The sequence below is a fragment of the Ailuropoda melanoleuca genome, chromosome 2 (genome assembly GCF_002007445.2).
Source record: "Ailuropoda melanoleuca isolate Jingjing chromosome 2, ASM200744v2, whole genome shotgun sequence".
NCBI classification, from domain to species: domain Eukaryota; kingdom Metazoa; phylum Chordata; class Mammalia; order Carnivora; family Ursidae; genus Ailuropoda; species Ailuropoda melanoleuca.
Window position 1 is genome coordinate 56463754 of NC_048219.1, and position 17093 is coordinate 56480846.

Sequence of the window (17093 nt, forward strand, 5' to 3'; positions counted from 1 at the left end):
TCCTATGTGAAACTGATAAACCAGAGCCTCTGAGGGTAGGCTGGAAATCTGTATTTCCAACAACTGTCCTAAATGATTATGATGGACACTGAAATCTGAGAAGCACTTTGTGAGAAAAAAAGAAATACAGGTTAAATGTTCAGTTGGGGAGATGTTTATGGTAAGGAGGAATAACTGGCCAGTAGGGATATGGGCTAGGTGAAAAGCAAGGAGGGATGTGGCAGGACTATGAGGAAAGGCAGGCAAGAGACCAGGCTCTTAGAATCAGCTAAGACTGAGAGGTGGTATCTTGCAGGCAGAGCTGAGAGTCAGGGAAATGAGAATCTGAGCAAGTTACGTAAACTGGAGATCTCTGCTCTAAGGTAGAAAAGGTTTTTGCTTGCTGGGCGGGCGGGAGGAAATATGTTAGTGAAAGCCAAAAGGAGGTCAGGTGAGTCTCACTTGAGGCCTTAGGCAAAATCAATTTTTCTAAGACAACATAGGAAAAAGTATCTTACCTCTGTAATTTCACTATAAATGATTTTTAAAATATTTCATGTTACAGATCCAAAGAAAGTAAAGTAACCTTAGTTTTTATTTAAAAAACATCCTCTCAGCATGGAAATAAAACCATCCAAGAGAAAGAGCTCATACTTTTGCTGGTTGATTTTCAAAAAAAAAAAAAGGAAAAAAAACGTGTTCCAAAAATTATTAACTACAGCCAGCAAAGTAGGAAACAGCTAATAAAAACTGTGCAAGTTTAATAGGGTAGTGTCCCCACGAAGAGTAATAATCTTCTGAGATGCACATTAGGTCAAAGCCTAAATAATACCTTAATTTGGCTTGGGTTTAAAGTCTAGACTCTTCACTTTATATGCCAATCTTTGGAAGTAGAGTGAAGGCAATTGGTGTGTGCTTCCATCAAAAAATGACAAGTCTGGAGTGTCTATGCAAAATGCCCGTGCCTTCCACTGGGCACTTGTTATCCCTTATATATAAAATACTTATCTACTATAGCATTTACGATATATCTACCTTCTCTCCTAGACTGTGAGCTCTTTGAGGGCTAGTCTTTTAGATGCCCTGTGTAACCCTGGCTTAACACTGAGTTGGCACATGGAAGGGGCTCAATGACACTTTACGTCAAGTTCATTTATCAAAAAGCCTGTCTTTTTGAGCAGGAACTTTTTCTAAAGCAACTTTAAATTATACCGGGCAGTTGTTATATCCCTTTCTATTTTTCTCTCTCATTTTCCATATTGAGAATTGAAGCCCTCAACTGATTAAATGATATAGTCACAAATAACCAATAAAAAATGCTTTAGGGGCACCTTGGTGGTTTAGCTGGTTAAGCGTCCAATTCCTGATCTCTACTCAGGTCTTGCTCTCAAAGTTGTGAATTTAAGCCCCATGTCGGGCTCCATGCTGGGTGTAGAGCCCACTTAAGAAAAAAAAAAAAATCCTTCAGAGCAGAGATTGGCAAACTATGGTCAGCAGGCCAGATCCAAACCACTGTCTGTTTTGTAAATAAAGTCTTCTGGGAACATAAATCATACCCATTCATTTAATGTATTATCTATAGCTGCTTATGTGCTCTAATAGCAGAGCTGACAATTGTGATGTATGGCCCACCATGCCAAAAACATTTACTTTCTGGCCATTTTAGAAAAAGTTGTCCCAGTCCTGATTTTGGGTATTAAAGTGGTATCAACGCCTAGCAAATAGCAAGCATACATATATTTAAGTGAATCAGTACACTACTTGTTAAAAAATTAACACTTAAATTCCTACTATGGGAAAGTCATTGACTTAGTACTGCAGGAAATATAAAGATGAAGATGCCTAATGTAGTCACTGTTTTCAAAACGGAGTTTATCATCAAATAGGATAAATCTTATTGAGAGAAAAATAAGATATGATTGCAGGAAGCTCTAATAAGTACAACATATTTTTTAAGGCTCAAAGAATAAGGAAATCACATCCAGTTAGTGGGAAGGGACAGGCTCCACTGTAAATACTGATAAACAATAGTTTACTCAGAAAAATGGAGAGGAGAGACTCATTATGGAGGCAACCACGTAAGCCAGGGTGGTAAGGGAGACTGAAAGATGGCTCTAAGGTCTTATGTTTAACTACAAAGAATGACAGAATCAATAACAAAGAGTGGGTATCAACATTTGCTGACTGCTTACTAAGATGCCAGGAACATCATTAACCCATTTAATCTATATTTAAAACAAAATACACACACACACACACACACACACACACACACACACCACGAAGAAACAGATGTGGTGTGATGAGGTCTAAATGGTTTGAGTTTAAGATTTAATGATGTGTTAAGATAGATACAAACCAAGATTTGAAGTTTGGGAGAAAGGTTGAAAATATATCTACATCTGGGAGTCACTGTACAGAAATAATACTTGATAACACCTTAAGTACACAAACTCCTCAAACCTCATATTCTCCCAATATCCAATTTCTGTTAAAAGAAATAGAAACTAACATTATTGGGTATCTGCCCCCATGTGGTTAATGGTGAGCATGTTTAGAGTATAGCTAATATTGAACTTAGGGTACTTTCCACAAGTATAAGAAATACGAAATGGCTGAAACAAGTTGTTATTTAAAAAAAAAAAAAAGTAATGCATAATATAGTCCATGCCGGCTACATGGAATTTTTTGTTTTAAGCAGATTTCCTCCTTTTTCTAAAGAAGTAATCTATAGGATTAAAACAATAATAAAAACCCTTATATTGAGTCACTTCTGCAAGATGTTGACTGAATAATCGCAAGTCTTACTTTTTATAATTTTTTTAAAAATTTTTTATTTATTTGAACTTGAGAACGAGCACAAGCAGACTCCCCGATGAGCAGAGAGCCCGACGTGGGGCTTGATCCCAGGACCCTGAGATCATGACCTGAGCCAAAGCCAGATGCTTAACAAAACTGAGCCACTCAGGCGCCCCATCACAACTCTTAATACATGAATAATATGTATTTACCAAGAGTGATTTGTTATGTGCCAGGCACTGTGTTAATAAGCAGCTAACATCACAAAGTAATCCTCACAACAATGTACTATTGCTTCTGTTTTGATCCCCACTTTCAGGAGGGTAAACAGGCTTAGTAACTTTTCAAGGTTTGAACCAAATTTCTAACATTTTGACTTTATAGAAAATCTACTTTGATGTAGGTTTTTGCATAAAAATAAAAAGGTTATTTTGGAACATCTCATAATCTGAGCTAGGTCTGAGAAGCAGTCATCTAATAAGCTTAGTATTTACAATGGTGAGACTTTTGGTCTACAGAGTCCAGCCTGGAACCTCCCAAAGTAATATCAGGTCTACTCCAAAGATTATGTATTCTGAAAGGATATTACTATTTTTTACTGGAATATGATATAATCTCACTCTGAAGGGATCCTATTAACCAATGAGTAGTATAAAAAGGCCATTGTTTTTAAAAATAACGTTCCAGAAAATGATGCCACTTCCACTTAAAACTCAACGTGTCCTAAGACTCTCCAGGCCCTACCTGCAACTCTCCAAAAACAGATCCATTCCAGGAACCTCAGTCAGTCACCTTTGCTTTGTGTTTGTTTTCTCCCACTATAGTATAACTATACCTCATTCATTCTTGTATAAACCCAGTTTTTATTTATATGCCTCAAAGATAAAATGTGCTTAATTAATGGTTTCTGAGTAAATCTGGAAAGAATTATCCCATAATAGCTTAAACCACATCTTTATCAAAACTAGGACCTTATAGGGGCACCTGGGTGATACAGTCAGTTAAGCATTTGACTCTTGGTTTCAGCTCAGATCTTGGGGTTGTGGGATCGAGCTCCACATTGGGGTCTGTGCTCAGAGTGAAATCTGACTGGGATTCTCTTTCCCTCTGCCCCTCCCTCCTCCTCTCTCTCTTTTCAAAAAAATCTTAAAAAAAAAAAACCAAATAAAAAGGACCTTACATAAACATCAAAACAGCAAAGTAAACATAAAGAACAGAAAATGTATCTGAACTTCTTTATGGGAAATCAATGGTTCCATTAGTAAGTAAAATACAGAAAGTAGATTTGGAAAATTACAATTGAATGAATAGTATCAAACTTGAGAGTATTCTGAATTCTTCAGTCAGTAACAACTTAAATGAGCAGCAATGCAATGACTGCCTCTCATAGTGGCTGGCATTACCAACATAGGCTTTTCTGTTTCAAAACCACTCATTTACTTTCTGAGAATGGTTAAGAAATGGTGGGGCTAGAGATAAAGGGTGGCCTGCTAACACAAGCACCTTTCATGAATTCTCCTCCACTGAGATGTAAGCTCCACAGGAGCAGGAATGGTTCTTCTTACTGCCATCACCCTAATGTCTAGAATGATAACTTGGACCACAGTGTGTATCACTGTTTGCTCATGAATTTACTTAAGAAGCCATATTAGCTTTTATAAGAAAACACAAATTCAAACCCTGTGTATTCTGGAAAGAAAAGTCCCAAACAGATCAGCAGCAAATTCCTTAGGGTTAGACATGCATTCTGTAATTCCCTAAATCTAAAAATAAAAGTCATGTATGGCAAGGCTAAAAACTGGGAAACATTTAAGACTGCTCTAGCTGATCAGGTATATCATGAGACAACTGTCATAAACCCTCCAAGAATGGAAAACGCAACCATTGGAAACTGGCAACATCAAGTATTTGGTAAAAAGACTTTACTCTGGAGTCATTGGAATGCTGTAAATCGTAGGATACATTTAAAATCAACAGCCACAAGAAAACTACATGTTTCTGCCTTGTAAGTACTTTTTAGGAAATAAAAAAATCCTATTTTAGCATGCTTATCTTGTATTAGAAGCCTAACATTTTAAAACCTATAATAATCTTACTTAGATGTTCTCTGAATGTTTAATGATACAAGTGTAATTAAGTATATAATCAACTGTAAGTGCTCATCCTATCCTATCTATGAATGCATTATCTGAAAAACACTGTTATTTAAAAATCTTTAATTAAAAAAATCAAATGAAAATCTATTTCTAAAAGTATTCTCTCATATATCTAATTTCATTATTCATGATTAGAAAATACTCAAAAACAGGGAAGTTTTATAGAAATTAGGATCACTGTATCATGAAGCTGATTTAACAATCCGAAATACATGATACCTTACCCAACTTAGAATAAAAATTCCTTCACTGGCATTTCTGAGGACCTAGGTTGTAACCTTCCCCTTCTTCTTAATGTTTTCACAGATCATTGAGTTCAAATAAACAGCTCAAATGGGGAAATCTGGATGGCAAGTTTTTTATATAGATAAAAGAAAGTCAAAACACTTTTCATGTTATTCAGATTGGCTCAGGTTTAGTATCAAAACAGCCTATTCTAGGTATTCCTTGAACAACACTCACCTTTTACTTTATTAATCTATTATTCCTTTCCCTTTGGGATTAAGGTTAACCCAAGGCCCAACTTTGGTCCTCTATGGGTTCCTAAAGAAGGTATAAAGTAAGAGAAAATAAAGGACCTTAAAGGAAAATGAAGCACAGAGAAACTGAGTGCCTAGAATTAGGTCATTTGAATTTCAATTCAGTGCACTTCTTTGACCTTGTTTTGGGTTCAGGTTTACCCTCTCTGTTAAAATAAACCTTTCCAATCTGACTATATCTTCCTGTGCTCTGGTCTCTCTGTATCCTGATTTCTTTCTAATTCAATTGCGTGAAATGATTTTCCCAACTACTCCCCTCCGGATCATGTCATGCTGCAGGCATTTCTGCTAGCTAGCCACTCTCCTGGAAAACCCTGGTCTGCTAGGACATGCTGAGATCTTCATCTTGAAATCTCTATCCTCTTTGCCTCTTCAAGCATTTATAGTACACGTTTCCAAGTTAAAAATAAATGCTATCTGAGCCCAAACAGCCTGTCCTGTATTATAAACTTTAAAATACTCAGTATCCACCTTTTAACATGTACAATTTTGGTTTCCTTCAATTTTGGAAGAAGACGATACTATGCCAGAGTCAAGTCTGACTGGCTCAGTGAGCTGGCACATTCCTTCACTGGCCACTCCCCAGTTTGCCTTGACCTAAAATGAAAATATAGCAAACCTTCTCTTTCTGGTAATGGAGGAAATAAAAATGGAAACAACAAAGAAACAAAACAGAACAGAAACCAAAATGAACTAAAAACAAAAAAGGAAAAAGAAAAAAAAAAAACCCAAAACCTTGCGTCCTTAGCAATTGTACCAAAATGATAATGGGTTGTTTTCCTTAGCTTTGGTAAAGAGCTTTAATTATTTGCCTAACAGATTAGGTAAAAAAGGTGACCATGGTCAAGACGATGCCCAATCTCACCAAAATATTTTTATTAAGTCTAGAAAAGCAATATGGTATTTCAAACACATACTTCTTAAGAAAACAAATAATTGCATTCATGCAGCCATTAAAATAGTAGCCAAAGGCTGCTATCTGTAATTATTCAAGGTCTGATAAGTACAACAAAGGAAAAGATGAAGCAATCAGTTGGATGGGTAGCACTTTTACTGTCTCCCTTTCACAATCCTTCTGGAGCCATATACATGCCATCCCCACACTAGCAGTCTATGACAAGTAGTTGGCAAATGCTCAGAGTGGTGCAAAAGTGTTAGAATGTTGGACTCGTCAGCAGGTTGTCAGGAGAAGACTTGGGAGAGCATATATTAGATCTACGGCCCAGAGAAGATGAGATGAGACAACTATCCAGAAAGCGATTTCATTTTTCATAAAAACCCTCATAGGTGTTCTCTTAACAGGCTTATGAGACTGAAGCCACAATATACTCGTCAAGAGTGCACCACGTAAGTGTGAGTAACACTTACCAGAATTAACTAAATAAAATATAGTAAATGTTAAGAAAGGAACTGAATTAGAATGAGGTAACAGATAATAAAAGAAGGAAAAATTATTTAATGATTGACAAGAGGTAAATTCCAAAGGAATTATGCAAATCGTTTTGTTTAAACATAAATTGTATGAAATTTAAGATTTTGCTAAGCAAAACTGAAAGAATGTACCTTTTACATCAGTATTTATCACTAATTACATAAATGTTTATCAATTTCAGAAATACTGATTTTGGTTAACATGGATGTTATAACTGGATAAACTATCTCTGCAAAATCCAGAAAAGTTTCTATCCCTCTCTGAGACCCCAAATCTTTTGGGGGAGGGAGGAGAGTTAAAGCATGAACTGCATGTAAATATACGGAATTAAGAAGTCTAGGGAGGGGCGCCTGGGTAGCGCAGTCGTTGGGCGGCTGCCTTCGGCTCAGGGCGTGATCCTGGCGTTCCGGGATCGAGTCCCACATCGGGCTTCTCTGCTGGGAGCCTGCTTCTTCCTTTCCCACCTCCCCCTGCTTGTGTTCCCTCTCTCGCTGGCTGTCTCTCTGTCACATAAATAAATAAAATCTTAAAAAAAAAAAAAAAAAAAAAGAAGTCTAGGGAAAAAAACTATGTGATAGAAAACTTGAATTTTTACATCACTGAACCATGATCAATGATATGAAGTTGAGAGTATTTGAGATATGTTGGTAAAAGGTGTCAAGATTTGGTGTTTAAATCTGTTCTTAGCTAAAAGTCTTATAATCTTATGTGTAGACATTTTCTGAGAATCCATTTATCTGTAGTAGTAATAAAAGCATGCACTTACCGTGTGCTAAATGAACTATCTTAATCTCTCATGACAATCTTTTTTTTTTTTTTTAAGATTTTATTTATTTATTTGAGAGACAGAGAGAGGAAGTGAGCGAGCACCCAAGTAGGGGGAACGGCAGAGGGAGGAGAAGCAGGCTCCCCATTGAGAAGGGAGTCCGACGTGGGGCTCCATCCCAGGACCCTGGGATCATGACCTGAGCTGAAGGCAGATGCTTAACCAACTAGCCACCCAGGCACCCCTCATGACAATCTTATAATTATTGTTATCATCCCCATTTTAGAGGTGAGGAAACTAAGGTAAGTGAGGTTATATAATTTACTCAAGTTAACATAACTGGAAGCAGGCAGAGCTGGGCTGAAATCCCAGCTCTGCTTTCACAGCTTGGATTCTAAAACCTCTAAGCTACACTAACAAATCAAATCACAGGTGAGACTGACCAGATACAGTCTCAACTGATTCTAGTAGTTTTGTTAATTGAACAATGGAAGAACATTAAAGGTCATATAAGATCAGTGTTTTGTCTTTCAGTATGATGACGAAGTACTGGCACGTAAGCAGACTTTGCAGAGATTCCCAGAGATCCTTCGGTGTAGACTATTTTACCACCCCATTAATGAAGGAACAGAGCCCAGTAAAGAACTTTCTCAAATAATATGGTTTGCTAGAACCCAGCTCTCTTTACATTTCTCTGCAGAAAATGCAATATATGCAATGCTCAATTGATCACACGAATTTTTGTATTTCCACAGGCAAAAACATGAACACTCAAACTCTGTTGTAGAGAGTATTTCTTGAAGTAAGTTAAAATGGGATTTAGGAATCCTTTACTTGTACATAAAGCTATTTTAAGATATTTTAATCAGAGAAATTTTTCAATTGAATTTATCCTGTAAGAGTATTTTGAAATTTTAATTTGAAAATCATAGTAGTATAATAACCAGCTACTTAAGCTAATCAAACTACTTAATTATATTACAGAATTAGAAAATATTTAAAGAAATGGGGAGGGAAGCAATTTTACCTTACTAAATTTTGCTGCATATATTCAACCTTCATTAAAATTTGGACCCCAGTCTGAGAGCGAATGTAGGCTTTCAACCTGAAATAAAAATGTCGCATTGAAGGAAGCAAAACTGATTTTTAATATATTTTAATATATTTCAAAATAGTATCTATGGAAGACCAAACATTTATGAGTAGCTAATAATACTTAAAATCCAAGTATAGAAAAGGGGTTAAAGATATTTTCTAACCAGGGATTTGAATTTTAAAAATTACCTTTCCTCTCTCTGTAGAATATCTTAAATTTAAAAATATCTATTTCAGTAAATTAAGTTAAACCTGATATTTTATTTATTTTAAAAAAATGTATCCAATTTAGTGACAGGTACTTTGTTTTACTGCCAAACACATGACCAATGATAACAACTGGATTATCATAAGAAGAAAGAAATTCAACCACTATACGTGTACCAAAGACACTACTTGATATGGGGCAAGGATCTGGTTCAGTCTGGGCACAGTCTTTTATCAGAAGTAGAAGATGAGATTTAACTAGAATTGGATCAGAGATTTTAGAATCCACTCAGTCTAAAATTTAAACACCAGGTTTCTTTGGAACCAAACCAAGCATTCATATCCCAAGCAGTTACCATCTGGAGAAAAGAAAGTCAAATGGATTCCTGCTCAGGAAAACTAATTCACACTCTAATAACAGTTCCCGAGTGCTGCCTACTGTGTGCTAGGCCTTGTACTAGGAACTTTATATATGCTTTTTTTTGTTTTGAAGCTTCAAATAACCTTATCTAGAAGATATTATCATTCTCATTTTACTGATGAAAAAAATTAAGGTCCAGAAGTTAAGTAACTTAATCTTTGATCACATAGCTAAAAAGGGTTAGAGTGAGTTATTCTAGCCCAGATATTCATAACTGAATCTTTCTACTATAATATGTAAACCATTTTTGTCCATGCTATATTTCTGGACAGGAAGCAGAGTGTATCTTAATTAGTTTTATGAAGGCCTGGCTGAAACAGAATTCCCTCTCTTTAACAGTTACTTGGAAAATCTTTATTTTCAAAGTTTTTGATTCTACTTTAAAGAAGTTTGATTTGAGAGTTAACAGTGCAGACTCTAACTCCAGACTGCCTGGGTTTAAATCCCAGCTTCCCTGCTTATTTGCTATCTGAAGTCATTTAACCACTTTAAGGCTTAGTTTCCCTATCTGCAAAATGGGTATAATAGCAGTAATCTACCTTAAAGGGTTACTATAAGGATTAAATTAATTAATACATATTTATTATCTCCTTTGATGAATGTCTGGAAAACAGTAAATGCTAAGTATTACGTACTGTTTTTATTGTTATCCAAAAGCATCATCCATGACTGACAAAGCCTTGAATAAACACCAAGGAAATGGCACAGAAAGTAAACTGCACTGACGTATCACATTCTAATAAAGTCAGAGCTTTACATAATAAATATGCACATAACCAGTACCTCAACATTTTTAATAATTTCAGAAAATTACAAGATGTTTTGAAGCATACCTTTGACGAATTACAGGATCAGACTTTTCAGGATCAATGTAAGGTCTTAGGATTTCATTAATAGTTTTATCATCTGGTACTCTTGCCAACAACAACAACAAAAACAAAAACAAAACTTATTATTTATAATCTTCTATTAATGGTGTTAACTTGGAATTACTAAATCTTGTGGCTTTTTGTTTAAATGACTGAACACAGACCTTTTATTTTACTCTTGGCAAAATATAATATCCTTTTAAGCAAAAATTACTTAGGAAAAAAGCTCAAAAAGACTTCTTGGACACACTTAAAAAGTCCTAAAAAGCAATATTTTGAGAAGCTCCCTATAAATCAATTATAAAAAAATGAAGCCTCTTTTAACACACACCTGTCCTCACAGATGAGAAGAACTCAAGATGAAATATGTTTGAAAGTTGCAGAAATATAAAATTTGAAAAAAGGTTGCAAATGATGCTAATTTCAGCACACGTTCAAGTTTATTCATTCTAAATCATAAGACCAGGGTAAAAAATTGATAACTACTTTCCCTGGAATCAAAGTATTTCAGGTTTTCAACTTTCTGGTAAATATGCACATAATTTAGAACTATAAATCTCTGGAAACAAAACTAAGACACTGCTTTGAATGAGTAACTTTCCTCAATTATACATATTCATATATACTATTGTGCTATATATCCTTATCCATAAAATTTAAGTCCTTTCCCTGACTTTAGTCTGGTATACAACTTCAAAGATAACAACTTAATTATCCATTCTATTCCTGACAGACATTTACTGATATCACATTTAAGTTAACGGTTTATTTTAAGTACAAAAACACAACAAGAACAAAGAAGTTCTTAATAGTGGTAATACTATACCTTTTTTCTATGTACACAGCCTGACTCTGAGGAAACTGGAGCTTCACATGCCAACAAAACTGTTGTTTTCTAAATTAGAAGATAATCTTATGAGGATCAAGACAATAAAAGTTTCAGCACAAATCAAACCTCCTGAATTTTCTTTTTCAGATAAGAATTCAAAAAGTATTCCTAGAATTTAATGTATCTTTTCTGCTGTTTTCTCTTTCTAAGATTTTAGAGGCTGTTTTTTTTAAACAATATACCTGTAAGGATTTTTAAGAGGAAAACAAAATTAAGTGCAGCAGTTCTGAGCTACAAGGACTTTACATTCCTGAATTAGAAGGCAATTTCTCACAGTTCAGGGGTTTTCAGGATCAGTGTGTTACTACTTGAAGTTTACAAATAAATTCACTCATGACTAAAAACAATAAGCTGATGTCTTTGCCTAACTAGTCTGGAAATTAGGTGAATGAAGTGTTTTCTGGTTGTGACCAGCTGGCTGCGGATACACTTCTGAGCCATGAGTACGTGCATTCAGTAGCAAAACAGTAGACAACAAGCTGGCCGCTAAGCAGAACGCACTCCGACCTAGAGTCCTTTTGCTTTCAGGTCTAAACTTTGGTTTGATACAGGATCAACAGTAATAATTCACTAAATGTCTAATTTTAGCATACTGACCATATGTTCTATTTAACATACCTAAATCTGGTGACACTATATACCATTCCTTCTTTAAAAAATTTAATGCTCGAAATATTGAATCCGACAGAGAAATTCAAACGTTTTCACCATATGATGGTTTTACATGTTTTCCTTACTTAGAAGAAATTCCTAACAACCCACTGGCAAGTTAATGGCCAACAGCATGTCCAAGCAAAGGACCAGCATCATGATAAATCTATCCCTTAGCAGCATGGCTCCAAAATCTCAAATAATTTTCTTTTAATACAATCTAGTAGAATCTCTCTCACCAAATATTTATATGATTTAGTCAAATTTTTGTCAGAAGACAATAACCATAAAAGCAAGTAAAAATCCTTCTGTTAGGGTAAATCTATCAGAGATCTGCTTATGGAAGTTTTCATCAATAACAAGACATATAAGAAACAATCATGTTAAGTTTAGTATTCGTTTTTTTTGATAAAACAAAACCATAGAGCACCCTTTACTAATTTAAAGACCAGATGTCTAAAATCTCAGAGGAAAAAACTTTAAAAAAATTTGAATGCAACTATAACAGTTCCTGGTTTTAAACACACAATTCTTCCAAAACAAAACACTCTGCAATGTTCCTTATCTGAGAAACAGGCATTGCATCATATCACCATCAAGAGGCTCAGAGACTCCACATTTCCTTTTTTTCCTAAAGATTTTATTTATTTATTCATTTGAGAGACAGAGAGAGAGTGCATGTGTATATGTGTGTGTGGGGGGAGCAGGGGGGAGAAAAGGAGGAGGGAGGGACAAAGAATCTCAAGCAGATTATGTGCTGAGTGGCATGTGGAGCCCAACACGGGGCTTGATCTCACAAAACTAAGCATAATCTGAGCCGAAACCAAGAGTCAGATGCTCAACCGACTGAGCCACCTAGGCCCAATTCCACATTTCTTAGTAAGAAATAAACTGATTTGTAAATCTTGATGTGTAATATGGTTTCTTTCTAAATATATTTGTTTTTTCCATGTTAAATTATAGGGGAGGAAAAGGGATTATGAATTCAACATCTTATGGAGCTGTAAATCATATTCAATTACCCCAATCATTGCTTGAGTAATTTCAAGAACCATTTATCTTTCTTAACATTCAGTAGACCATAAATACCTTCAGAAGGTACTTTGCATTCCAAAAACAAAGGAAGAAAAGCCCTTGGAAATAATTTTATTTGCTATAGTTAACTAGTTGTGGTTGTAAAGAAGTCATTCACTACTGTTTTATTATATATACATTGCTAAATAATGACTATTATAAAAATCTTTCTATATTTGGTCTCAGTTCAAACATGAACAAATTTGAAAATTATGTTTACTTTTAAAAAAAATGTTGACCGTACAATATTTCAAAAACAAAGAAAAAGAGTATAAAGAACACTCAATGTACCCATACTCAAGATTAAACCAACTTGCATATTACCATATTTGTTTGAAATACTCTCTTCTTCTAAGGAATAAAAAGTTAATTCTACTATCGCTTTATCAAATTCCCTTCCCATCCATCATCCGAGGTAGCTAATTTCCTGAGGTTGGGTATGTATTCTTGCCATCCATGGTTTTATATTTTATGTATATATACATACACATACCTATAAACAATATAGTAGTTTGTGTGATATTAATATTTACTTCAAAATTATCATACTCTAAATATCCTATGCCTAGCTTTTCTTTTACATTATGCTTTAGATTTATAATACATACAGATTAGTTCATTAATTTAAACTGTCGTACAGTATTTAATTTTGTGAAAAGTGCCAAAATCTATTTATCCATTCTCTACTGATAGACATTATGACTGCGTCCAATTTTTTATCATTTGTTCTTCCATATTAAATTACAGTAAAGAAAAAAAAACACTATCTCTAGGGATGGGTCTATCATTTACCTCTACTGGTACACAGAATTAATAGCTAGCTTCCTTAAAAAATTGCCGGTACTTTTTAACTCTCTGGTAGTGTAAAAAGCATTTGTAAGCAGTAATTCAGAACAGAGGAGTTAAGTGAAGGAATGGACACAAGAGAGATTGAAGGGTACTGTATAAAGAATTCCTGAAATGGTTGAGTTAATTTATCTCTAAAGTAGTTGCCAATTCTTTATTGTTCCTGAAACTGATGTAGTCCTGCCATGGACAATCAAATCTCTTCTAAGTCTCAAAGAATTAGGTTTTTTTTTTTTAATTATTAAATTTTTAATTTTAATTGCAGTGTAGTTAACATACAGTGTTCTATCAGTCCTCATCATGCTATAAGCACTATCATCTATTTCACCTCCCCCACCTCTCCTCTGGTAACTATCAGTCTGTTGTTCATTGAATAAAGTCCGTTCCCACTTTCCATAATTATATATATGGTGATACATGCCTCAATTACAAAAATACACATACACCAAAATCCCAACATTATTTTTGAGGGGGATTATGAGTAATTTTATGTTTTTTGTTTGTATTAGTGAATTTCCTAAAAGAACACCGTAAAGGGAAAAGTAACGCTTTAGTGAGTATCTTTATGCACACAAAAACGCACACACGCTTTTGTATTTTGGACTATTTTTAAAGACAGATCCCAAGGAGTAGAATCATTGGGCTAGAACAGGGTTTCTTAACCGAGGCAGTGCTGACATTTTGGAACACATACTTCTTTGTTATGGTGGGGGGTGGGGGGGTGGTGGGGAGACAGGGGAGACACTTTCCCGAGTAGGATGTTTAGCAGCATCCCTCCAGATGCCACTAGCAACACCTACTCCTCCAGTTGTGACAACCAAAGATGGCCCCAAATTATTGCAGATATCCTCTGGGAGGCAGAATCACCACTTAATGAGAACCACTGGGATAGAGGTTAAAACATTTACTATTACTCCTACTGTTAAGACTACTGTTCCCTAAATTCAACAGAATGCCTTCAACTATAATAATGTCACTGTGTCCCTGCCATAAACTGCCAGTGTTCTCACAAATGGAAATACTGTACCCAAATATTCTAGGTAACCTAGGCACCTCAAGGTACTATGTCTAGAGTTTGTTAACAGACTAGCGAAGAAATGGTGGCAATTGTTAAACCTAATGTCCCCTTCTGGACCATATGACAAAGTAAGAGAACAGTGACCTCTCTCTGAGTCCCATGAAACTAAAAAACTACTCATGCAAAGTAAAGCTTTTTTCCTACCCCTTCAGTCATGCACTTTTAATGGGGGCAGCATCACCCCAAAGGCGTTAAAGTTTGTTCTTGGGAAGGCTAAAAAAAAAATCTTAAATATTACCATCGTGTGTGGGCTTCCAAAGGGTCACTGTATGTAAATAAGACAAATAAACAGTTTATCTATGATATCAAATATCATGGAGGAGCAATTAGAGGGAAAATGTCTAAAAGGGCTCCTTGGGAAGCAATAATAATAAAAAAGGTTGAGAAACACTTATATGTTTTAAAAGAGGAAAATAAATATTATTTGATACTTGGTTTTAATAAGGTAATACAGGACACTTGCTTAACAGCTAATGCTTACTAGAAACTGTTAAGGGTCATTCTCTCCCACAGTTTCAAGAAAATAGTATGTGTATGATGACACAAACTTACAGAGGAAGGAAGTTCTGTAACCATGCCTCTAATTATTCTTCTGACTCCATGACTTAAAATTGCTAATTTTCATATCTGGAGTGCTACCATAATTCCAAGGAAGAAGTGCAGAAAACAAAGGCACCAGATCCTTTTAAATGGCACTGATCTCTTGACACAGTAAGATTTTCAAGCTCATTTGTAACTAAGAATTAATGTAAATAGAAATGAAGTATTTTCACCTGTCAGATTTACAAAAATGTTAAAATTAGAAGTACAGCAACGTGTGGTGAAATGGACACTTTCTGTTGTTGATAGGAATATAAGTTGGTGTAAGCTTCTGGCAGTTCAATTTCATAAAAGCTATAAATAAATATTCATAGTGAAAAAAATACACGTATTTTTGCCTCAACAGTTTTATTCCCAGGAATTTATTCCAAGGAAATAATTGGAGAAGTAATGACATATGCTCATGTCCACTGTGTCACTCTAGAAAAAAATAAAAAACAATCTAAATGGATATCATCAGAGAACTGATTAAATAAATTATAGCAGATCTACATAGTGAATGAAAAGATGAGGTAGAACTATATGCACTGAGGTCGAAAAATGTACGTGCTGAATGAGGGCATTTATGTTTAAAATGTATATCCATACATGTGTTTACAGGTATAAAGGACATGCCCCAAACTTTTAACTATGGTTATTTCTTGCTATTACGAAAGGACTTCTTACTTTATATATCTCCATTAAATCTCTGACATAATCATTTGCTAATTTTTATAATCAGCAAAGTCAAAAATGTTTCCATTGGAAAGTACAGGATGGTAATCCTAGAAAGGACAGGGCTAATTTTAACATTCTTTTTAAACCTAAAAATATTCATTATTGGAAGTGTTCTTTTAAGAGGTTTCCTTTTTATCTCGGAAATTACTACCCAACCAGAACTCTAGTAACTTATCTAATCATTTTGACAGCTTCAAAGCTATCTTCCTCAAGAAATACGCCACACCTAAGACTTACATATGAAGGATGAATTCTAAGAACTAAGATTTCTAATATAAAATTTAAATGAGCTTGGGTATTTTTATTCTTAAAAAAATTGACCAATTTTCATTCCACTCTCTGACTAACCAATATTTACTCAAAGAAGACTCCAAAGCACTCCCTAGGCATTAAGGATGTGAACAGACAAAGGGGATGAGGCAAAGGAAGACTTCTGTTTAGGACGTTAACAACCACCAATCCTGGGCACTGTGTTTCCCTTCCATGTGGCTGTGAGAGGAGGAGTATAGAGTTTCCATATGAGAGCACCTTGTTCTTCATGGATGCTGTAGAGAGGAAGAATACTCAATATATTGTATGGACCAGAGGTAGCTCAGGGCAAAGGTTAAGCGGACTCTGTGCTTGAATCCTACTCTTAAATTTTATAACTTGATGTGATCTTGAGCAAGAGAAAAATCTCTGTGACTCAGGTTTCTCCAGTAAAATGGGGATAACAACAGTATTTATATTATAGGATTAAATGAGTAAATATATGTTGAGAGCTCAGAACATATAAAAATGTTAGTTACTGTTATTGCCATTGTTATAATTCTACATTCAATTCAATGTTCTAAATTATTCACAGGTCCTTTAACTGAGAATATTTTGCTACAAGTTCCTAACCAAATTGCACTTACACTGAACTTAGTGTTTAGTAGCTAGAGATGAAACTGAACATTGGATTCGTATTAGATTGTTAAAAGCCCTAAATGTCCT

General features: G+C 35.0%; 1 protein-coding gene across 1 annotated transcript in view; it reads right to left on the bottom strand.

Annotated features, from left to right (window-relative positions):
* Positions 1-17093, bottom strand: part of ZNHIT6 (zinc finger HIT-type containing 6) — a 54029-nt gene that overhangs the window by 13738 nt on the left and 23198 nt on the right. Inside the window, exons 6-8 of the mRNA XM_002919388.4 lie at positions 11090-11158; positions 10228-10308; positions 8699-8776 (exon numbers count right to left, since the gene is read on the bottom strand). Coding sequence (XP_002919434.2) covers positions 8699-8776; positions 10228-10308; positions 11090-11158 — 228 coding nt within the window. The remainder of the gene's footprint in view (positions 1-8698; positions 8777-10227; positions 10309-11089; positions 11159-17093) is intronic.